At 40.8% G+C, this 25174-nt stretch overlaps 2 protein-coding genes across 6 annotated transcripts in view; one reads left to right on the top strand and one right to left on the bottom strand.

The window, feature by feature from the left end:
• map7b (microtubule-associated protein 7b) overlaps positions 1 to 4874 on the bottom strand; it is a 29602-nt gene extending 24728 nt beyond the window's left edge. For 4 of the 5 annotated variants that reach the window (XM_053686280.1, XM_053686281.1, XM_053686283.1 and 1 more), the window contains exon 1: positions 1051 to 1183. In XM_053686280.1, coding sequence (XP_053542255.1) covers positions 1051 to 1168 — 118 coding nt within the window. In that variant the 5' untranslated portion in view covers positions 1169 to 1183. Of the gene's footprint in view, positions 1 to 1050; positions 1184 to 4441 lie in introns of those variants that run through there. The other variant, XM_053686282.1, reaches the window with a different exon arrangement.
• A 5168-nt stretch (positions 4875 to 10042) lies between these two features.
• On the top strand, positions 10043 to 24715 carry ppp1r14c (protein phosphatase 1, regulatory (inhibitor) subunit 14C). Its single transcript, XM_017486398.3, has 4 exons — positions 10043 to 10363; positions 22396 to 22479; positions 22633 to 22665; positions 23955 to 24715. The coding sequence occupies exons 1-4, from the start codon at positions 10130 to 10132 to the stop codon at positions 24027 to 24029; spliced, it is 426 nt and encodes a 141-aa protein (XP_017341887.1). The 5' UTR covers positions 10043 to 10129; the 3' UTR covers positions 24030 to 24715.
• The last annotated feature ends 459 nt before the right edge of the window (positions 24716 to 25174 follow it).

Raw genomic sequence — 25174 nt, 5'->3', positions numbered from 1 at the left:
CGCACAGATCAGGTTCCTTGCTCCAGTGGTGCTCATCTGTTTTGTGTTCGTCTATAGTCCCCAAAATATACTGCAACCCCTACCATGTGAGCTCGCACTAAATCCTACAACAGCAACCTCTACTACTACGATCAGACCAGAAACAGTAGAAACAAGAGGGTCTCTTTACAATAACCACCAGGCAACCGGGGGGGGGGTGTGTGTAAACTTAGTACACTGCTGCCACATTGGGCATGTTCATAACTTTACCAAACTCGACGACCATCAAATGCACAGAACAACATGGCATTGGTGATTTTTATTTCTGGCTCCATGTGCCATATTTCCTCAGAGCCGCACTCTCTTTAAGCTTACAACATCATCAACAACGAGATCAATATTTACAGTGTAAGAGATTCAGGTGTTTGTTGTGCTTTTTTTGTTGCAGAAACGACTTAAATTGGTGAAATTGCAATTGCACGGAATTGTTTTAGTAAATGAGACCTTTTAGCTGTACTCGTGTTTGACGCACGCTTATCGAAGAGGGCTTTGGCTGAATGCGCGTTGCGATGACGTCACATGATGCATCTTGACCCCAAATCTGCGGTAATTCTGAAAAATTGCAAGCTCCTCCGAATATTGCAGAGTTTTCTTGGATTTGCGTTCATTTCTGAGATCGCTAAATCTAGGTGGGACTGAAATGTCTGAAAACTTACAAATTACAAACCAATGGAAAACACACACACACACACACACACACACACACACACACACACACTCTAGACACTGACCTAAATCTGGAGTTTTGTTGTAAAACTTTGCATATCTCCGAGGCAGGCTACTTAATCCGACTTTGACCCGCATCGTCGATCCCCAACCTCGTTTATTGTGATCAACAGAATTTAGTCGCAGCTCTAATCCACATCGCCTGCTAAAGATAATCGGTCTATAATCGAATAGCCGGATCAGACCTAGATTAGAACGGGAACTGAATCAAGACTGACGATCCTGTAGATCCTCCATCACTTCGTGACCTGACATCCTCTCTGCCTCCCTCTTGCTCCTTCTCACCTCCTCTCCTGCGTTTCCTGCGCCGGCTCCGCTGCTCCTCGTCTTCCTCGGTGATGGTGGTGAGGGAGGGGATGACTGACCTGCTGCCCCCCTTCCTCAGCCTGGGGGGCAACAGCATCCTCCGTCGCTCTGCACAGCCCTCGTCCTGGCTTTCCTCGTTGTTTTCCTCCCTCGCTCGCTCTCCCTCTCTCTCTCTCTGTGTGTGTGCGCGTGTGACTGTGCACGCTCCTGTCCAGTGAGCTTACTCACGCTAATGCTAACTACTAGCACTCAGACTCCTCATCTGGTCCAAGTGCGTGCAGAATGACAGCAAGAGCGAGCTACAGCGTGCGAGACATGAGAAGGCAGGACAAGAAGTGACCAAAAAAAAAAAAATTTTTTTTAAATGACGCAGAAAGATCCGAAAACTATTGATGAGAAATTACAAAAAGGAGAACTTGCTAATCCAGGATGTAAGTAGCTTAGCGAAGACATCTCATGCTGATAAACGTTACAGAAGATCGCCTCATCCTCAAGCTTTCCTCTTTTCTGCTCTTTTATAGGTCTCTATGCCACAGAGATGCTGCCACTTTCTCTCAAGGTCTGTTCTGCTGCTGTACTGCTCATCCTCTCTCTCGCCCTCTCGCTCTCTCTCTCTCTCTCTCTCTCTGGTTCAAACACACACACACGGCTCTCTATTTCCTACTGAAATATTCAGGACGGAGGGAAACAGGGCAAGGCGAGCCAGTCGGTTAATGATCGCTGTCCAACCATACGAAGCCGAGGAAGAGGAATGATGGCTTGACAGAAAGCGTAGGCCTTCTTCCAAAAAGAACACCGAACAGAACTGACGCTGTGACGCAGAACTGCCATTCCCCTGGGATTTTCATACATGGGGTGGTGCGAAAAACAACCTCTTTACAAACATGGTGAGCAGAAAAGCATCTCGAGATGCGTCAAACGTCGAGGCGGATGGGCTACGACAGCAGAAAAGACACACATCAGGTTTCACTCCTGAGGGACGTTTTTCACCGAAACTAGACAGATTGGAAAAACATTGTGTGGGAAAATTTGATATCATTTTTACGAGCAGATATAGATTTATTAAAGTTTTTTACATGACAAAAACAGTGCAATTATTCCTGCTCTTCAGACAGACACACCTCCCAGTCAGTGTGTGTGTGTAGTATAAATTTGCAATGTAAGCAAGCACAGGAGCAATAAGGATTCAGTTCAACAGTGCACAGCAGCCCATCATCACTCCTGGGACCAATCATTTTATCCTCCCCCTCCCCCGTCCATCGTACTATTTAAATAAAAATCTTCGTGTTCCTTTTTTGTTTGTTTTACACCACATTCATCTTCACGTACAAATTCCCGACATGTGCGAGGAAGTGCGTCCTTCGGTTTGCTTTGCTCTCCCTCATAAACCCATAAACCTGCTGAACAAGCAAACATCCATCGTTTATTGCACACCATACAGCGTTCCAGCTCTCTGCTCGGTTAAATATCACGCCGTCGAGGACGAACCGGCATCGCCATATCCGATGGTGCAACACGCCGGGCGCTCACGGCGGGGAGCATCTCGTATAATGCAGGGTGTGAGTGTGCGCCTGCTGAAGCGCGGTGTTCTCCCTGTGAGCAGGTTCAGCCACCGTAAGGACCGCTAACAAAGCCTTCGAGACCTTTCAGTCATTTTCACTGGATGTCATCATCAATATCAAAGCATGACACCTTCAAAATCTTCCACACTTCATATATAGAAAGAATTGGGTTTTTTCTCCTTGTATGGCCCTTCATATGTGTTCACTGGATATATATATATATATATATATATATATATATATATATATATATATATATATATATATGAACAGAATGACGCCAAAGTCGTGTGTTTATGAAATTCAGCAGCTCACTCGTTAGCACACCAGCAGGGATTTTCCTTCTGATAAACCACCTTGCAGAGATCTACAGGCCAGAGAAAGATGCACACACTCTCTCTCCCTCCCTCTCACACACACAGCATCTATTTACACCAGCAAGTAAGGGCTAATACTTGAGCAATCTTGATCTTTGCCGGGAGTTGAAGCGTAACATATCTTATGATGCCCCAACAGTCCACTACATCTTTGCATTTTCATGTTATTAACTTTACTAAGTGAAAGAAAAAAAATAAATAAATAAACACCACCCTGAATGGTGAAGAGGCTGGGTCTGATTTCTTTCCAGCCCAGACTGCTGATTCATTGCAGCGGGTCAATGAAAAGTCATGGAGGTCAAAAGCAGGTTTTGCCCAATCAAAACAGGAATGACACAAAAAGGACGGGCGACAGAAGTGGAATTCCAGACATCTTTTCACCTCCCAGGGGTTTGAGAAAGAGAATAACATGCTCGATTTTAGCATCAAACCCATGTTGACGTTGTAATTACTCGTATTTTTCTATGAGCACAGGATACACCCGTGTGTCCTCACTCCTAGCTCCTCTGAAAGCTTCCTCGCCATGCAATTAGAGAAATTATATATCCTTCAAGATGGCTGACGTCGATCAATTTCCGGGTCACGGGCCGGAGGAGCGAGGAAACATCAGTTTGGGTATTGAGAAGCAGCGCATTTGATTGGATGCAAATTGAACAAGTACAAAACGAATCATTAAAAATGGTTCACGGTGCTCCTGTAAATGATAACCTATAAAAATTAATACAAGACTAGTCACAAAACACGTTTTTGATGTCAATGTACATAGTCTTGTGTGTTTACAGCACGACAGCGTCGTACAAACAGCTCAAAAACACATATTTCCATGGCGACTAGAAAAGAATCGTGGAGTCGACTCTTATTATTTGACTCCCTCACTGTGAGATGAATACAAACGATGATCAAATGACGGATAGTTCAACAACTGACGCGTTTTATTTACCCAGGCGCTGTAACAGCAGGTGTACACTGACATAAATCAGGTGTAGCCTGTTACACTCCCTAATATAACACCGAATGGCTTCACATGGCTGTTAATCTGCTTAATGTTTCATATTTACGAACTTTAAACTGTCTCTAGTGGAACAACAAGCAAAACTCAAACAGGTGTTTCAACTCGCTCTAGAGCTTTAAAAACCCGGATGTAACTTCACATTATAGTGGAATAAAATGGCAAAATCGTGAAAAGTCGTTAAAAAGTGCACGTTGAGTGAAATCCAGACAAATCACGGTTAATTATAGACTCTTTCGGATCTAATCCGGTTCTCGTGACCGACCGGCTCGCGCGATGTTCTGCTGATAAATTCACCTGCCGCTTGTTTTTGTTTATGTCTGTCTTTACAAGATAAACAGTGCTTATTGTTGTTGTTGTTGTATGCAAGAAATAACCTAATAGCGTTGGGGAAAAAATGTTTCCAGTTAAACTGTGCTCACCTTGGCTGGAACTCCGACAGACGTAGCTTTCCTCGCGCTCCGCCATTTCTCGCGACGTCACGGGAAAGGATTACGGGGCGCGAGCGCGGAGTCGGTCATCAGCAGGTCCGCGCGCGCCTAGCGGACAGGTGTAAAAAAAAAAAAGAAAAAAAGAAAAAAGGGCAGGTCAGTTTAAACCCTGATCAATCTAATTAGTTATATAAATAAAATGCGTTTCAAAATAATTGCAAAAATACATATAAAAAAAACACAGCTGATCTATATTGATGGATTTGAAAGATACAGAAAAACAGAGCCGGTTTTTTCCCTCCCAAAATAGTCAACTCGTATGTAGTTTCATCTAATGAACAGTTTCAAATATCAATTAAAAATACAATGAATAAAATACAGGACACAAAATAAAGCATGCACAATCATTTGAAAGTTCGATCTCTGCATGTTAACGAAAAAAAGAAAACATTCCAGGGACCAGAAATGAACGAATAAACTGTAGGAAGATTGATCACTGCTGCCACCTATTGGTGCTAAACGTCAAAACTGTTCTTCATTACATTCTGTGAAAAGGATTAAAAGGAAGGTGAAAGTGACTCTTTTTTTTTTTGAAATCATAACTAAAGTCATGTGAGATTTCTCAGTCAGCCAGAAAGTCAGTAAAAAATGTAATACAATCATTATTAGGTTTATGTATTATACTGTAATCCTGTTTGTACACACAGCTACTTTGGTTGTAAATCTTTGTAATCAACACTACTGTCTATAGCCTACAAATTCATTTTACAATGTGATCTTGGTTTGGAGTCATAAAGCATACCATTAGACTGTTTTAGATGAGCCCATTCCCTTTCAAGTACATATCCCCTAGATAAGTACACCATGAACCCCACTTTAAGAACAATGTCACTAGACTTTATATATATATATATATATATGTGTGTGTGTGTGTGTGTGTGTGTGTGTGTGTGTGTGTGTGTGTATATATATATATATATATAATGGTATTGCTGAGCCGAACATATTTGGAGGCCAATGTGTGATGATGTAGACATTGTCTGGGTCACTGTGGATTAAGGGGCGCAAGGTGGGAACATACCAGGTTACACATGTTCACACCTAAGGGGCAATTTAGAGTTGCCAGTCCACCTACTGGCATGTTTTTGGGAGATGGGAAGAAACTGGAGAATGCGGAGGAAACCCACACAGACACAGAGAGAACATGGGCACAGACAGTAACCTGAGATCAGGATCATATTGGGAACCCTGGAGCTGTTACACAGTATGCCACATTTGTGGTTAACACTGTGGAAACATTATATTATTAATAAATGTCATTTTGGCCACGTGATGGACTGGCATTTCATCCAGCGTGTATTCCCACTCCGGATAGACTCGAGATCCACCACAAGTTACTATTAAAGTTATTAAGTTAAGATTAATGTGCTGTGCTGTCTTGATTTTTATTGCCTTCGATCTCACTGGAAGAAGGGACAACATCCATGTCCCGTACTTTTTACTAACTTGGTTCCATGTGACCCAAACTATTTCTTTACATCATTGCAGCCAAAATCTTGATCACCTGACCAATCAATCAATTAAATAAATAAATAAATAAATACTTTTAAAAAGGGATGCCATAACATGTTCTAGGCTGGAGGTTATATGACCTGAAGTGCTTTTCCAGTGTGAAATAACAAAATCCCATTTGGGGATAACTTAACCAAGATGTGGACCAAGAATGGGTTGGAATTTCTTGTGATTCCTCCTCAGATTATCCAGTTATGAGTTTTGTATTATTGACCTGGTGCACTATTTCATTGTCCAGAGGGGGGCGCTGCATCACAACACTTTCAATTCTACACAAAAAATGTCCTTGACTACACACATACAGTACAGTTTGCACATCCAGTCAGTACTCACGTCAGCGTTTTCCATCTCCAACACACCAAATTAAGCTAATGAATGGTGTAACAGTTGATGAGTTGACGGAATTCTGTCACAGCATTTGAACCATCCATAAATACAGTGACATAACATGTAGTAAAAGGGCAAACTGTGTGTGTTATTCACCCTGGTAGTATTTTCGGAGTTCAGTGTATATAATTCTCTCCAGAAAAGTTTGAGTTGAGGTCCCAGGACCAGCAGAGGATGATAGGAGTGAACCTGCAGCCGGAGAGATACCAGAAGTACTGCTCTGTCTGCCATGACAAACGAGACCTTGAGCCGACTCTTCTACATGAACATCTAGCTTCATAGATGCCTTCATACTGGTGTTAATCAAAAGGTAGAGTGAGATCTCATGAAATATTTGAAGTAATAAATAGGCAAACACCAACAAATGTCAAGGTGCCATTTGGGGACCCAAAGAGTCTCTGACTCACTAAAAATAACCATAATTTCTATCAATAAATGACAAAGCCCTTGAGCAAGACTTTTAAAATATCTTCACACACCAAAGCATGATTTTATAATCATTAAAAAAAGAAAATCATGAAATGACCTGGGCTCTGTCCATCAATAAAAGTCGACTCTTTTGATTCTCAATTGGCTAACTGCTCTAAAAAAAAAAAAAAAAAAGCAATAAATAGATTGTTAATCTATGCCTATCAATCATTTACTGTAAATTGTTTCCTGAAACCCATCTCTATCTTGAGAGAAGATTCCTATCTGTTAAACATGCTATTCACCTCCCCGAAACACTACATTAAACAAATCATTATAACAAGCAGCAATTGTAGTCGACCCCTCAGACTGGAAACACACATCATATAATTATGATAAGAACTGGCTCGAAGTTTGACTAAGTGGAAAGTTCTGGAAGTATTACCCAAAGCATAAAAAAGACCCGATTCAAAGAGTTGACTTGTTCACGAAAGGCACATCACTACATGTTAACTGATATTAATTATGACCACATTTGCCTCGCATCTCCGAGTTTAAGGGTTCGAATCCCACCTCTTCCCTGTGTGTGCAGAGTTTGCATGTTCTCCCTGTGCTTCGGGGTTTCCTCCGGGTTCTCTGGTTTCCTCCTCCAGTCCGAAGACATGCATTGTAGGCGGATTGGCGTTTCCAAATTGTCTGTAGTGTGTGAATGTTTGTGTACGACTGTGCCCTACGATTTGTTGGCGCCCCGTCCAGGGTGTCCCCCACCTTATGCCCTGAGTTCCCTGCAATAGGCTCCAGGCTCCCCATGCGACCCTGTGTAGGATAAGCGGTATGGAAAATGAATGGATGGATAAAGTTATATTTTAACAGGTGAATTGCTGGGACTCAGATGGGCTTCTGAAATACCTATCAGGTCTACCTGTTACGAATCCTAAGATAATTTACTAGCTATCATTTCTTAAAGTACAAACATTGAGCCCTTGTCATAGTCGCTCAGATCCTTACGTTTGACCATTTTTCCTGCTTCCAGCACATCAACTTCGAGAACTTACAGTTCACTTCCTGCATAATATATCCCACCCCTTACCAGGCGACACTGTAACGAGATAATCAATGTTATTCACGTTACCCATCAGTGGTTTTAATGTTATGTGTGTAATATGCTTTTTCAGTGGCGAGCTACAGTATGTATACGTCCTCAAAACATCAGATATCCCGGTCTTTCGAATAGCATACACCAGTGATGGCTGGTGATGATATTAGACAGGATGCTACAATCTAATATCAACCAATTGCTTGACAATGAAACTATTAGGGTATTTGGTGCAGAGAATTATATTGTGAGGTCGCATCGATGGCGCCTTCTCATTGATATTTTACAGACACATCAGTGAAACTGTCTGAAATAAATAAACACCAGACCAAATGTGGATTAAATCCTGGGTGCGTGTCACTCCATGTAATCACCTGACATGATTGTCACTGATATTCTCCATGAATCAACAGTCTGGGCTAGAAAGAAATCAGCCCCAGCATCAGCACTTTTTGGTTCCACAGAAATCATAGAAAATAACAGCACACAATCTGCTAAAAATTAAATCCTACACTGAGATCTTTTTATCTTTGAAAGAGAGGGGCACTTAGCACAGCTAGTCATTTTATACCAGCCACCTCTGGTGTACACTGTGTGTGTGTGTGTGAGTGAGAGAGAGAGCAAGTAATAGTGTTATAGGCTTATATAACTTAATGAATCTCCCACTAATGAGATGGCGCAGACTCAAAACAAAGATTGGGTTCTGTTTTTCTACCTCAAGGAGTGAGAGCGTGTGTGTGTGTGTGTGTGTGTGTGTGTGTGTGTGTGTGCAGTATTTTTGGTGTTTTTTTTAAAGCCATGCTGAGTGTAGATCGATACGGTCAGCTGGGTGATAAGAGCACTGAATGAAGGTTAGGCAGAGACACAGAGAACATCCTCTAAACAATATCGCACCTCCCGGTTCCCTCAGCACTAATGCTTCTATCTCTCCTGCACTCATCACTTAGTCGCTATGCTTCAGTGTGTGCGTGTAATGATGATGTGCGATATAAGGTGTATTGTCTGCTAATTATAATGAATCAATACTGTTAATAGATTTCTAGCCAAAGTATAAGTCTTTCACTGATTATCTGTTTAGCCAGATTCTGTGTTATTGACTCTTGAACTTAGAGCTGCTTGGACTGCTTGCACAAACTCCAGTCTAGATGCAATATGTTTTCTTTGTATAGTGCATGTAAGAGTCTTTCTTGAGTACAAGTATACCAGTACACAGGGGAGATTGTACACTGACGCAAGGACGGGACCTGGGCATAAATGGTGTTTGGTTGCACAAATCTTTAGAGTGTTCAGGTGGAAGAAGAATTTAACGAAGTGCAAAATGATCTCAAGCGTGACGCTGCAGTTAAGGCTGCATTGTGGCAACAAATAACCAATTATATGTCTTGTTCATGGGGCGCTCTATGTAGCTGTAAGTAATTGCGTGCCAACCTAATCGTGTATTATTATTATTATTAGGGCATTACAGAAAGAAAAGAAAATTCAGTTTATTTTGTGGTCCATATGGTGAATATTCATATTCATGTTATGTGGACAAAAGAAACTTAACATGGATTAAATTTCCTCATAAAAAAACAACAACGGTGTATGCTGTATAATGTTCCTTCTGAAAAACACAATGGAAACCCTGATAGAATTTGTAATGGTTTTAATGGTAACAATGGGATTGGTTTTAATGGAAACTGTAATGGTTGTTATGGGTCTCTACTGGTAATTTGTTACCTTCTATTGGATACCATTAAGGACCAGTAATGGTAAAGGTTTTAATGGTTGATGGTTTGTAATGGTATTTGTAATGGAAAATGTTAGACCCAATAGAAACCATCACAGAAATTTTCCACTACAAATACCATTGCAAACCATATATATATATTCCACTTAAACGTTTAGCACAAAACACATTACAATTCTTACATTTTCTGTGAGCTCTCCAAAAAAAAGAGGGGGGGGAGGGGGGATTACCACAAAGGGCAACGAGTGCATCCCTTTTAGAGCGCGTGCTTCATCAACAACAGCCACTGCAGCCAATAAGAGACGCGAGGAGCAAACCGCTGACCAATCATCATGGCTTACAACGTTAATTTGGCAGCGAAGCCCCGCCCACGGACTTTAAGAGCTCGCGCGGAGCTTTAAATAGCAGGTGTTTTGAGGCGCCGCTCGTTATATTTTTGCTGTCGTCGCCACCGCCACCGCCGCCGCTTGATCGTGACCTCTGCGCCATGTCCGCCGCCAGCCCCGAGCCGTCCGCGCCGATCCCCACGTCCCCGGGCCGGGTATTCTTTCAGACGGCACCCGGGGTGGGCTGCGTGGGCAACGGCCCGGTGCCTCGGGACGACCCGGTGCAGAAGAAGCAGGGCAAAGTCACGGTGAAGTACGACCGGAAAGAGCTGCGGAAGAGACTCGTGCTGGAAGAGTGGATCATCGAGCAGCTGAGCGAGCTGTACGACTGCGAGGTGTGTGATACAGATACAGCTGCATGCGCGTTTGCACAGATGCACATCTGCATGCACCTGTCTCTATAGGCGCATCAATTGTTAGGAGCTATTATTTGACCTACATTTTTGTCTGGTCTCTTCTGCGGTGCTTTAACGCATCATCACCACACAACAGTCCTCACTGCTGAATTAACTCTTACACTGTGCATTACAGTGTAGCTGTTCACTCCTCAAACACTAGAGACCTTACTGTCTGTCATGAGAACGTCCATGCTGATTTAATGCTTGACTTAGCTCTTAATGTGGCACATATACATTATTTTTAGACTGATTGTAGAACAAACTGGGAATTAGAAGATGCATTGGTCATTAAGTGGATTTTTTTTTTTAATTGTTCGTACTTCTCCTGATGCAGTGTTTCCCAATCCTGCTCTGCTCGTATTAGTATTCTTTCTGCTCTAAGACTCAACTAATCAGCTCATTAATAAACCCTGCATGAGATTTAAATGGGGCTGTAAACTGTAATACCCTGTTGTTCCACTGGGGAATCAGGATAAAGCCATATAAAATAATGGGATATGGTGAACTGTTAATATAAGTGAATTTCTATTGCTTGTAACACATCATAGTTTTTTTTTTTTTTCTTCATGCTTTTCTAGCATGAATGTTTGCTAGATAAAGACAGGACTGTGGAAAAATTAATGAATAGGCTTATTACTTGGTAGTGCTTGGACTGAAATGATTGCATATACATAAATCAAGTAAATGCACCATAATGTTTGTGTTATTGTACAAATCTTCTTGTACAGATCTGCTCGCTGTTGTTGGTATTAATAGTTTTTCAGTGTCTTTCTGATGCCTATATTTCATGCATCTGGCTCACAGATGTATCTGTGACACTGCTTTTGCTGTTAGCTGCTTATGTTTCAGTGCTTGGACCCCTAAGTGTTACACATTGCCTATTCTCTAGGTCATAGGCTCCCAACCCAGGTCCTGGATTACAATCTGTCCTGCACATTTGAGTGTTTTATTTGTTCTCAGCTACCTGATTGAACTAATTGGCTAATTTAACAGTCGTTCCTGAGGTTGAAGTGAGTGAGCAGGGAAAGCATCGTTTTCCAGGACCAGCGTTGGGAACCTGTGCTCTTAATGATCTTTTTTTTGTTTTTGTTTTTTTGACGATCCATGCTTGCGTTTCAGTGTTTGGACCCCTAAATATTAAACATGTACTTTTTTAAATTATTTTTTAAAAATCATATTTACATTTATATTCTTGGACCCCTTGTAACCTGTTATTCCGCTTGACAATAGAGCTTTAACTTTCAATTTCCAAAGCAAGTACCATTGCTATTTCTGCTAGATAATAGATGTGGGAATTTCCAAATCAGTTAATCCAGTGTCTAGTTTCATATTATATTGTCACATGGTTAATTTTTGAAGTTGTGCACATGCAAAAAAAATAAAAAATAAAAAAAAAATGGTGAGGTATAATTTTTTTTTTGCCCCCTGAGGTCCCCTGCTGACTCCTAAGAGAATTGTCCCCACTTTGTGTGGTTTCCCATAAGATTTATAGCAGACAGCTTCTAGTTGCAAACAAAGGATTCTATATTTGCAAAGATTGATCCTTTTGAACAAATCGGATGGTGTGTATTTTATTTTATTTCCCCCCTCTCATCTGCTATTCTTTCTGCTTTTAAGACCAAGTGCTGTTTGGGAGAGACATGGGTCACTAATTAGACTACAGTGCTTTGCTATATCCTGCTCTTGTTTTATTCCCTAATTGGGAATTTCTTTATCTTAATAGTGTTTCCCAATCACCCAGGGCTAATCTGCTCACTAATAAACCCTCGATGAGATTAACTGGGTGTGTTGGAGCAAGAAAATATGCAGTTCAGGAGAGTAAAGGAGTTAAATTTTCGAAGCACTGTCTTCTTAGACATGATGCTTTGGGTCTGTTATTAGCTTGCTCTAAAGAAGCTTAAAACCGTGATTTTTTTTTTTTTTTTTTTTTTCGCCTCTGAATTAGTCATTTGCTGTGTTTTTCCTCTCTTCATCAGGTCATTAACTTTGTAGGAAATTAATATACACGGCAGCAACGCTACTGTGTGTCTACACAGTGATGTGGGAATTGGCAGTGAACAAAATCGCATACAAACTGAACCAGATGCTGATTTATTTCTCATACAAACATACAATTGTATTGCACACATTCTCAGTGCACTATTTTACCATCACAATTGTGATTGGTAAACAAAGTACATTCAGTGGATTTGGTTAATGGTTGGTCATACTCCAGTGGGATGGCTGGATGATGAATTAATGCCTTTGGGGTTTCCATCCATATTCAAATACTAACCAGTTCCATTTCACCTGATTTTACCCAGTCCATGTTTCAAGAGTCAGTCAGCACTGCCAATGTTGCCGTTACGTTTTAGGCAATTTTGTCACTCGTTAAGTCAGGTTGAGTCCTGATATAGTATTGCAGCTTTTGCATAAAATTGCCTCTACCTGCAATATTAGATGTTGAAATGTACTTTTCCATAGCCCATTGAGGCGTGCGTCAGTGTTCGCTCAAGTGCTGTGCAGATCACTTGAGAGATACAGCAGGATGTGCTGCGTTCCCGAAGGGGGTTAAGGTCTAGCATGAGTGCGCAAACAAGAACAAACAAAGATTGTGGATTGAATGTTCATGGTAATGTTGGATGGTGCTGGCTACAAGAAGGACAGAAGGTTGGAAGTATGGCTACCACAATATTAAGCCTAAATAAGGAATATTCACAAAGTTAGTCTTACCAGGGAGAGAACACAGAGTAAGAAAAGAACAGAAAAAAAAGTCTGTGTTTTCAGTAAGTCTAGACATTCAGTAGTAACTGAGTGATGTGTGGGTGGGTGTGCGGTTCTCAGTACGATGGAGCTAGCATAGAGCAAGAAACTAACACATAACTGACAGATACTGTTGGAAAGGGCAAGGACTAAGTACCAACATGGAAACAGTGCAACAATGGCAAACACTCGCCAACAAAAGCACAATCAATCTAGCTAGATAGCAAGTAAACAGGAAGCGAGTCAATTGGTTAATATGGGGCCTCCATTGTGCTGCTTGTGGCCAAAACTGCACCTCTTTGGCTGGGTCTCTGTGTTCCCATTGGTCAGATCAGTTCAAATAGGTAATTGACTGACCACCTATATAAAGGAAAGGGGGAGGGGGGGTTATACAGAAGCAAGCAAACTGACTCATAACAGTTTCACATGTCAGACAGAGCCGAGATGAAAGGCAGCAATAAACTGCGAGAAACCTGGTGAGCATATGTTGTGTTGGTTAACGATGCCTATAAATACAGCTGGTCACTTTCCGAGTGATCGTTCCACTGACTGCTCATGACTGCTGAAAATGTTGTGGGTGTAATGTAGTGAATAAGTGGCTTTTATTAAACCCATTTGATCTGAAGAGTTTAACAGACACTTCCAACTGGAAACATGTTAATTATGTTTATACTGAAATATTTGTGATTAGTGATGCTGGTGTTAAATCTGTTGGTTGGTGCTCTAGTGTTATTCCCACGAGTCTCCATCTCTGAATTGGCTAGATAACTCTCCTGTCCACTAATGGTTGGTGTGTGGTGGGTGTTCTGGTGCACTATGGCTGCCGTCGCGTCATCCAGGTGGATGCTACTCACTGGTGATGGTTGGGGAAAATAAGTAATGAAGGATGTGTCCGTTGTACTGTGTATATTGGCTCACAAACCCCGAAAGATGTCCTGGTTGGACACGTCCACTTGTTTGCAGTCTCAGATGCACCCTCTGTGCCCCAGATATTAAATTACTTTTTTCATTGCAGAGTCCTGTTTATTGAGGTGAAAGCTTGGAGAGAATCCCAGACCTTACAGCCTAATTTTAGAGGACTTACAAATCCTAGCTATACAACTTTTACTATTTATTTGACAAGATCTCTGCATTGTCCAGTTTAGGCCAGCTTGTGCCTATTATAGCCTCAGACAGGAGTGGAGCCCAATGTGGTCTTTTGCTGTTCTAGCCCATCTACCTCAAGGTTTTGATGTGTTTCGCAGTCTGGGATACATTTCCGCTCACCATGGTTGTACAGAGTGGTTATTTGAATTGCTGTCTGAACTTGAACCAGTCTGGTTTTTCCCACACACCATTTTCTGAAATACTCAGACCAGCCTGTCTGGCATCAACAGCCATTGCACGGCCAGAATCCCGACGATCACGTTTCCCCACGGAAATTCTGTGAGCGTTTGACCGAAGCTCTTGACTCGTATCTGTGTTGTACTGCTGCCACATGATCGGCTGACTAGATAAATGCATGAATAGTTGTACAGGTGTTCCTATTAAAGTGGCTGGGCATGGGAGCAGTTGTGATGGTGGATTCTCAGACTGTCAGGTAGTGTAGTCTGAGCTGTCTCTTCAACACCAGGGTCATCACCTCTGTCCACCACTGGGAAAGCAGAGCGACTGACCTGATAGGCGGAATGTAAATGAGCGAGAGGAAAAAACAAACAACAAAGATGCAAATATTACACACTAACAGTATATTACAGTAAGGAGGAACTGCAGTGAAGACTGAAACTGCTAATAAAATGTAACGTTTGTAAAGTTACAAATGTGTAGCAAATTTTGGTTTGTGATTTGCATGTGTGCTGGTATACTTGTTTACTTGTTTACTTTGTGTTGAATTAAATTATTTCTAGGTTTCTGGGACAAAAGTTGAGCTAAATTTCTTACAGGATAAGCTTCTCATGTAAGCTAAAAGCTGATACTGTGAGGAAATTTTCATCAAAGTTTGACAATTTCTCAAAGCATCATCTTTTAGCCTTTAGCTTACATGAATAGCTGATGCTGCACAAAATGGCTCCATACAAAAGTTGCTTATGTCTCTGTTTAGCTACATAATAATGTTAGCTTCTTAACAACTTATCGGACCAGCTATATATTCCAGTAGCTAGATGAAGGATATTCTTTCGTTTGGTTTTGTCATTAGCAAACATTAGCAACATTTTTGTTCTCTAGCGTTGCTAAATACACCATTGCTATTAAATTAGCTTTGTGCTAAAACAGTTTAAATAAAATAAAAAGTTTAAATAATTTTTTTTTTTTAATTTAAAATGGTTAGGTTGATTGAGTTTGAAATGCAAATTTCTATTAGATTGCATAATAATGAAACTAACTGCATATCTTTTATTGGCTAACTAACAAAATGGCTCTGACTTGTTATGCAATATTTGACATGTTTAGCTACTAATATTTAAGTAATATTTAAATTGAAATATTTGTAATGTGCTTAGCAAATCTGGTGCAAATTTGTAGGTCGGTGCTGTTTTCCTTGTTCCTGCGTGAGGTTCACATCACAAAGGGACATTGCTAGCACAGCTGCAACGGCATTTAATAGGATTTTTTTTTAATTCGACAATCGCAAACGTAGGGGATAACGCTCAGGTTTCGCGGTTAGCTCATAAAACAAATGCGCAAGCGTTATATGATCCAGTCGAGCTGAATTTCGGCAGAGTCTCTGCACTGCTAGTTGGTGATCTACAAGATGACGGTTTGATGGCGGTATTAGCATGAAAGTTGAGACTTTGGAAGCTGATCTGTTTGAGCAGAGTGTACAGATGAACAGCTTAGAGAGATGGACAGATTAAAGGACGAAAGTGCTGCATAGATATTCCCAGATCTAGAAGGTAAATGTTTCGAGCCTTTTCTTGACCATTTTTGTATTTTCTTGGGCATTAAAAACAAACTATGCAAGATTATATATGGACTGTATTTGGTTTGAAAGGACACGTTTTGGAGAATGTAAAGGTTGACTGGAACGAGCGTGTGTCCTAGAGGAGTGTCAACGAGCGTCTGTGTGGCTGTAAGTCTAGTCATTGAGAAGGTCACTGTGTATTGAAGTAGCTGATGAGCAGCAGCTGATGGGGTTGAACATGATGATATTTCACGTACGTGCACTCGCACACTACTGGCGGGCTTTCAGTAGCATGGGTCTGTCTGTAAACACACACACCCCTCTTGCTGTGGATCGATTGCTCTTTTGAGGTTGAGCCTGGAGGCTATGTCTGTCTGTCTGAAGTCATGAGGGAATACATTTCACAGTGTGAACTCGTACAAAGGTTGTACTAGGGTTCTTCCTCTATGCGTCACGTATTTTACACATGCAGTGTGTTTGCATGAAAGCAGGTGGACAAAAATGTGTTTGCCTAAGATGTAACTGAAAATGTCAATCGAAATGAACAGAGTTCTATTCTATCGTGCTATTTTCTGTCTGTTTTTCTAAAGATTCACAGAGCATCTGATCGAGATGAAGTTTATACATCAGGATTGGGAGAGTTTTACTTTCATGCCCTCAAACGAGTAGGCAAACGAAGACCATGTTCATTAACATGAACATTCATTCATCCTTAGTAACTGCCTGGTCAGGATTGTGGTCTGGTTTAGCATTGGCTGCTAGTTTGTTTACATTTTGGTGGAAATGGAACCAATTAAATTTGTTTGAAGATATCACTGGGAAGGTACAAACCCAAATAACTGCGTGGGATTAAAAACAAAACAAAAAAAATAATAAAATAATTCTCTACTTATGAACTGGGGTGATGTAGCTGAGGTTGAGGAACTGGCAGAAAAAAGAAAAGGAGGTGAGGTGGGGGGGCAGCCCATTCTCAGTTAGTGTTTAAATCCAAGTACGGATACAGATCTTTGGAGCACTACATGGATACAGACAGTGGCGTTACCACTAGTATTCACATTATGTGAAGGTGAAACAAGGTCAACTAGAAAATGAGTCTGTATGATGTACCAACCCTCTTCATCTGTGAGTCTGTATCTTCCATGCACATTGGTATTCCCTGTTTGTGTTGCATGGTGGGGGAGATGTAGAGGTTGCTGTCGGCTCAGTGTCTATCTGGTTTCTTTACTCCTCATAAGCTCTCTCAGTAGGATTAAAGCCTGCTTGGTATTCCTTGGTAAACCTTCAATAAACTGACCCGTCTGCTCCACTTTGTGCCTGCAGACAAAACGCAGCTCGCCTGCACAATGAGGCAGCACAAAGAAATCGGGTAAACTCGGTCGAGTTGCCTGTGCAGGCTTCTGACAATAATCTGTTCTGCGATATCATGCAGTATTTTGCAGTTTCTAGTTATCTAGCACCACACTGTAAGAAACAAAGCAGCGAGGCGGTTTGATTAGAATGTATCCACGACTGATAAGATATTGGTCTTAACCATCACGCTTGTTTACTGATTATATAGACTGTTGCTGAGAGCAAGACTTTTACTTCGTAGAGGTTCTTTAACAAATTGCTTCACGTAGCTAATCCTTCAGTGTCAGGTGATCGTGATGGATGTGCCTTGCTCTGTGATTGATTTTAAGGGAGTGTAGCCTCACCGTTCTAGGGGCCTTGACTGGATCCTGAGGTCGAGCTACTCTCTGTACGGAGTTTCATATTCTCCCTGTGTCAACGTGGGTTTCCTCTGGGTTTCCTCTTGTTTCCTCCCACCTGTCAATAACGTGCTTCTTGGTGGATTGGCTACTCCTAAGTTGGTATAAATTATACATTGTTAAATAAAGTTGTTGAGGTAAAGCTTTAACTTTAGGTTTACTGCTACTATTATAATATACTATATATTCTAATTATTATATTTCTAATCTCATGAATTGTGAAAATTCCTCGAGCTGCTGTATCATACGAGGAATGTGACAACGCCAAGGTCGTCCCTCGGGTGGTTCTATCATTGGACCGTTGTTTTGCTTAGTTGATCAGTTCTGATAGGTTTACCACATCAGCAAGAAGTGGTGCGATAAATTTGTCACCATCGATATTTAGACTGAGCATTTATTACCCTCATTGATGTATTGATGGTGGAGACGTGATGGATGTTGGGTTTTTGTTTGTTTTTTTGGTGGGGGTGATTTGTAGGACTCGCAATGCAAAGTGTGTGAGAATGAAAGGTGTCCTGTTTTTCTATTCATGCAGCTGTGTTGTGTTTGGACAGCTGAGTTATATAAGTGTCGGCACCTACGCATGTCATGTGTGGTTGTTATTATTAGGGTAGAGAGGTGTGTAAACATCTGACCTTTTTAAAAGGCACACACATCTGACACTTGTCAAAGAGTGCATTAATAACGCTGACAGGAATTCATGTGTAGCTGAAGACTAAAGCTACACACACACACGTGCAACTTTTTCTTTCTGTTGAAGTTAATACGACACAAATACAGTTTACTCCAGATTTTTTTTCCAGCCCTTGAACAATTTACAGCATGTGCACTGCAAGTACGATTACCACAGACTGGAATTTTAACAATTTTTCTTGTACGGAGAAAAGAACCGAAAAATTTCCCGACAAACTCTCTTAAGGTGGATGTCTCTGAGCAGGAATTCTATCAGATGATTCAAATGCGTGAATAATGCCGGTCCAAAACTATAACTGTTGGACTCTATTGATAAAGGATGACGTGAACATAAAGTCTTGATAGTGTTTTCTACAAAGTTCCAGCACTGAAGCAATACAGTAAAAAGATAATCTGGTTACTTGCACCTTCCATGAAGAGGGCTTTGACTGAAGGCACATTGTGATGACTTCTCATGGCTCGTCTTGGCCCAAATCTGCTGAGAACTGTGGTACGTTTGACAGACTGCAAGCTCCTCCGAATATTGTGGCGTTTCCTTAATTTTGCATTTAATTTCTGTGATTGTGGAATCCTGGAGGGAACGGTTGGTAAAACAGCCACAGGTTCTTGTCTCATGTCGAGACTAATTGTACAGATTCAGAGCTTTATTCTGCAAATTCCTTTGACTGAAGTTGTGAATATTTTTACAAAAATACATTTAGGGTAAATCTTTTTCCATGCCTCAACATCTGCCTTTAGATTTGAATTTAGATTGGAGTAGTTATTTTTTTTCCCCCTAGTACAGGGAAATACAGGGAAGTAAACTACATGTATGGTAATCACATGCTTGAAAAATGCTGTATTCTTTATTTAAAAAACAAACAAAAAACACGTACAGAGTAGAGAGGTAGTAAAAATGCATCAAAGATTGAGGAGAAATTGGATTTTATTTATTTATATATAGGATAAAAGCCCTGACAGTGCTTAAAAAATGTCCAGGGGAAACTCAAAATTTCTTTCTTTCTAATTTTATTTATTTATTTATTTTTAACTCGCGCGCACACACATGGCCACAGAGGATGTTGAATTTGCATTGGTCACTTTTCAAAGCTATGCATTTCCTTCTTTGCCACCCACTCATTCTCTCTCCACGCACACACTGACACTGCTCATCCCTCATCAGCTGTACCCTAACCATTCACTAATGCAGCCACTAATTACTCCGACCCACTTCCTCATCTCCCTCTGCCTCCGTTTTTCTCTCGTGTCTGTTTTGTAAAGCAGAATTTTCATTAAAACGACTCCTGCATCAAACCGGAGGATGGTTTAACGACAGATTTGTTTATTAGAGAGATATAAGGCAGCGTTTTTGTAATGCACCATGGCAGCTTTCTTCAGGCTCTTCTGGCTCAGCTAAAAAAATTTCCAAGAGTTCCGTCTCAGTAAATTCAATTTATCGCGCACACACGCAGCTGTATCGTGTCTGTTTCTACTGTCGGAATTGTTACTATAAAAGATGTTTGTCTTTGTCTGCCTGAAATCCAGTTAGGTATCCTGTTTTACAATGATGGCCATGTGCTGTTTTTTTTTTTGTGTGTGTGTGGGGTGGGCGGGAGGCGGGGGGGGGTCCAGAAAAGGCAGGATTCAGCTGCATATCCACAACCTATAATTCCAGTGACTCGGTGTCAAGTGCAACAGTGTTCAAAGGGAATTCATGCAGTTATACAAATTTTATCTTAATTTATTCATTGCAAGGTAAATAAAACTACAGAATGTATTTTAGAAAATTATCCAATTGGGGAATTGATGAATTTTGGAGCCCATTGTCTGTCAAACCAAAGTACAGAGGCTTCACTAAGGCCCAAAGGCACAGAGGTCACGTCTCCTTCACTGTGGTATAGAGGCTATACCTTCACTGAGGCCCAAATTTATGAAGGCCATGCCTCCTTCACTGAGGCTCAAAGGTACAGAATACAGGTAATTTACTGAGGACCAAAGGTATAAAGCAATGGTCACCAACCACCACCCTCTTCCTCAAGCGCTACTTTCAAACCCTCCTTCAAAGGTACAAACGCCATGTCTTCTTCACTGGGGTTCAGACACAGAGGCCACACCTCCTTCATTGGGGCACAGGGGCCACACCTTCACTGACATCAAAGGAATTTTGGCCACTCTTCCTACACTAGGATCAAAAGGCACAGAGGCCATACCTCATTTAATCGGGCTAATTAGCACTAAGTGTGTGAACATGGAATGGGGAAATCAAAAGAAAATAGAAAGGAAATGTACTGGATAACATTTATAAATAATAGTACAGTAGTTATGTCACCAAGTGTGGGGAGTAATGGAATACATGTACCTAATCAGGACTCAAAAACCTGGTAACTATAATCTGTTAGCTACGTCAGAGTAATCAGACTACCAGTACTTTTTGTAAAAAAAAAAAAAAAAAAAAAAAAAGGAATACTATCAGGATTAGTCTTTTTAATTTAAAACCAAAGAAATGAATCTTTTGACATAACCCAATATAGACAACTGATTATAGTTTTGGTTCACTCTTGCCAGTCGTGGCTCACGTGAGCAGCCTCCTGGTGCAGGCGCAAATAAATCTTGCACAAAGTTAATTTGGTCGAAGTTAACACATTCTCTGAAAGGCTTTTGTTAGTGACCATACGTCCTCTTTTATCCGGACACATCCTCTTCGGATCTTAAAGTATTTCGGACCTTAAAAAGGGTTTTCTGAATTTGAGAATGTCTGGGATTCAGCTTTAGTTTCATTATGATGTGCTTATGGTCTAATACTGCATCATGTGTGCGCATAGTTACATTGCTTTAACACCCCTCTGTAATTCCCACCTTCTTGCACACCAATTGGTCGATTATAAAAAGCTTGCAGCAACTATTGGCCAAATTCCTGCCTCTCAACCATTAGCCTACTCAGCGAACGCATGAAGGTGAAGTGCTGTTGTGTACGGCGTCAAACAGTTTCTTGACTATAGCAACAAATGACTGTTGTCCTGACTTGAAACGATGGCCGTATAAGGTCATTTTTAATTTCATGTTATCGCATTCCTTCATATTACATGGCCATTCAAATGTGTAAGTGATGGCAGAAGGTTCTCAAAAGAATGTAGGAAAAACAAAACATGGGCAAAGTGAAACCAATGTTATTGATATACATTTTATGTTATTCTAATAGTGTCTTTTTCAGTGTATTCAAGTCTGCTTTCATTATAACTGTTACTCATTCACAGTAACACTGTTTATGGTGGCAGATGTACTTGGTTGGTGGCGGTTTAGATTAGTGAAGTTGTTGCAGTTTATGATAGTTGTAATGTAGGGGTATTCACTGTGGGATATTGTGCTTTTTCTCTTCCCATCTGTCTATCCCATGTCTCTTAGTATCACAGCCACTTGTCAGTCTTCTATTCTAGACAGATTGCTAAATGGAAACCAGGCCCCCACACCTCACTTCAGATGTATATTTATAGCCTTCATCTCACCATGTGATTGTGTGCTTTTTTTTTCTTCTTTTTTTTCCCCCCCCTTTTTTCCTTGGTCATTGATATGATGATTAATATGAGTAGATTAGTTTTAGCCCTGTGTGACCTGGACACCTTCAGACATCATGGGATGTGTAAGTGTTCAAGACGTTTAATGATGACACACTTCTGCAAATTCTCACCATACTGCAACATACTGACATTCATCAGCTCCAGACGAGAGGGACCCAACGACGGACTAACAGTACACATGCAATTCTGTGTGTCAGTGTTATTCCACAATTGGGGTGCCATTCTAGTCTTTTTTTTTTTTTTTTTTTTAAACTCCTTAAGCCTAGAATAGATGAGTCATGGAAAATGTTTTCAAGAATGAGATGTTTGATGGGAAATCTTTGGGGAAATGTGTTCCTGTGTCTTTTTCAGGAAGAGGAGATGCCTGAGGTCGAGATAGACATCGATGATCTTCTGGAGGTGAACAGTGAAGACGAGAGAGCTGTAAAATTACAGGCAAGTGCTTGTATTCAGAGAGGAGAAAGACCATTGGCTCGGGTTGAGCAGTAAATTCAAGCTTTATTTCTAGGAGCAGTTTGTAAGCATAGACTGAAATGGTCCTGATTTGTTTATGTAAAGATGCTGAGATCTTTCTTCTTCTCTCACCAGGAATCCCTCACAGACTGCTATAAGCCAACAGATGTAAGTCTATCCCAAATTATTATTTTTTAATGATCTCTGTGCACCATGCTCTTTTAAAAGAAAGGGTTTGTTGGTTGCTTATTGGTGTTTGGTGTTCTAAAATAGTTCTTCTAGGAACCTTTCTTCTATGAAACCTTTTCCAGAAGTTCAAACTGAGGAACCATTTTGGGAACCATTTTGGGAACCATTGTATTTTCAAAGATAATTCAAACATATGTAAACATCTGCATTAAACCAGAGTTAATGTTGTGGTGTTTGTGGCACAGTTGAATTCTCTAATCTGATCGGTCAGAAGGTGTTGCCTTTTTTTTTTTTTTTTTTTTTTTTTTTTTTTTTTAGTTTTCTGTAACATCCCTTCAGAGCAGTAAAGGCTACAACAGCAACTTCACACCACCCTGTTGTATATTATTTTCCTAGAACAGCACTTCCCACTGCGTTTTATTGCTTGTCTAGTATGGTATCTGGTGCCATGGCCTTCTGCCCCAATACACCCATTCTGGGATAATCTGATCGAGCCTACTGACCGCAAAACCCACATTTTGTCTAATGGATCTGTCTAAATACAATATGCACTGAATCATGACCTCCATACAGATGTGTGGGTACTACTACAGTACAGTAGAGTGCAATCGAGCACGGAGATTCCATTTTTGGAAGTATGTGTACATCATGGGCATCTAGGCATGCTTCTGATTATCTACCACTCTGCAAAACTGTAATCTGGCTGGTTAAAACCCCACCACTCCATCACCTAATGTCTAGCCACTTTTTAAAACGTGTGTGGGGTTTTTTTTTTATTTTATTTTTTTAAATCAAGTCATAAAACACATTTCCTGGAAGTCATGTCAAACATGTCTTTGTGTATACTGCTTTTAAAAATTATTCAGCTGTATTAGTAAGTTAAGGCTTAAAGGTGTACAAGGCAAGCTTTTGGAGATGGGACTACTTTTTTGGGCTTGTATGGACACACGAATGTGTGGTTTCAGTTGGGTTTTGCGGAAAACGATGCTTGTGACACCACAGTCCTCTGTTCCTGGGAGTGTAGACGGGACAACTGACCACGCACACTGCAGCAAAGGTTAACAACAGAATGATAAGATCAAGGAACTAACGATGGCTTGAGGACACAACCTGTTGAATTCGTTCATTGTCTGGAATTTCTCTTCAGATGAAATGATGACCTTGTTCGCCTCTGTGTCACTCTCTTATACAATATCTCTCTCTCTCTCTCTCTCTCTCTCTCTCTCTCTCTCTCTCTCTCTCTCTCTCTCTCTCTCTCTCTCTTATAGGCTTTCGTGCAGGAGCTCCTCGGAAGGATAAGGGGAATGCGAAAACTCGGCGCTCCACAGAAGAAAAGCCTTTAAGTGCTCATGAAATGGCAACGACAATCCAGCTACAATGACTGACTGCAAGTCTCGAAATCAATCATCCAGCCCACGCTTGGTTCACCCTTACCAGCTCCTCATAGTCTGGACTACAAATCCCAGACAGGACTCGAGTATTTTTGCGTCCAGAATTGATAGATCGTAGCGTTCACTTAGCACAGCCTGCCATGACCTCAAAGGTTTTTAAAAGCCTATAATGTTATTTACATGACAAAATGTTGGGGGTTTTTGTACAGTACAATCCAATTTCATTTGCTTTTTCATTTTTATGTCTGATCTTATTGTAAGACATTAGTGTCTTTTTACAGTAGGTAAATTATGTCGCTGGCTTTAAAGGTCAAGGGTTTGTATTCATCGTCCTTGAGTGAGCTGTTTAGGTTGAGCAATTTGATTAGTCTTCCTGACATTCATTTGATAGTACAATGTTACTAGCATATCAGTATCTTATTTATTTTTAAGGAATGTTGTACCTTTTGAGTCTTGTAGCTAAAGAAATGTGACTGAAACAGTGTGTAAAGGGAATTTTGTAGCTCAGTTTAGATTTAAAAAGCAAAAAAAAAAACAAGAAAAGGCCTGTTTTATGGCTGACGTAGCTACTGTATAGTGGGTGCTATAGAACCGTTTCATTTGAATATTTTTAAGCGTTGTGTATAAATTAATTTTAGTCTACACGTTTTATTTCTCCTTCAGTTTTGTACATAGGTTGCCAAAGAATGCAAAATGGTGGACTTTGTATAAAGAGCCGTGACTGTAAGTGAACTTGTGTAACATAATCGCTAGTCTTCACCACACAAGCGTCGCACTCCTGCTGTCCTGCTGAGATGATATTGTTCGATAAACCCCGAAACGATGGTGCTGTTACTGTTCCAACCCCAAACCCCCCCAGCCCCCCCACCACCACTTTTTTTTTTTTTTTTTTTTTTAATTTTTCCTTATCCTTCTCCCTTCCCCCAAAAGCAGTGGTGGGATCGTTTGGGCTTCATGTATTCCGAGGAGATTTTTCTACTTGATCTTGTGTTCAAGCTCCTCTCGTTCACTTTCTGATCAACAGATGGGCGAGATATTTCTTGTCCTAATTTCAGTTACCCCGTCTCATTAAGGTAACTTGTTACGTGTTCATTGGC

The sequence above is a fragment of the Ictalurus punctatus genome, chromosome 15 (assembly GCF_001660625.3).
Source record: "Ictalurus punctatus breed USDA103 chromosome 15, Coco_2.0, whole genome shotgun sequence".
Lineage (NCBI taxonomy): Eukaryota > Metazoa > Chordata > Actinopteri > Siluriformes > Ictaluridae > Ictalurus > Ictalurus punctatus.
The sequence above is the reverse complement of the archived record's forward strand: the minus strand, read 5'-3'. Positions and strand labels throughout refer to the sequence as shown.

What these genes read in the sequence shown, in the direction of transcription:
- ppp1r14c (XM_017486398.3), top strand. Translation starts at nt 10,130, where the DNA reads ATGTCCGCCGCCAGCCCCGAGCCGTCCGCGCCGATCCCCACGTCCCCG. An exon ending in AGAGAGCTGTAAAATTACAG is followed by an intron (nt 22,480 to 22,632) that starts GCAAGTGCTTGT and finishes TTCTCTCACCAG; the next exon opens with GAATCCCTCACAGACTGCTA. An exon ending in ACTGCTATAAGCCAACAGAT is followed by an intron (nt 22,666 to 23,954) that starts GTAAGTCTATCC and finishes TCTCTCTTATAG; the next exon opens with GCTTTCGTGCAGGAGCTCCT.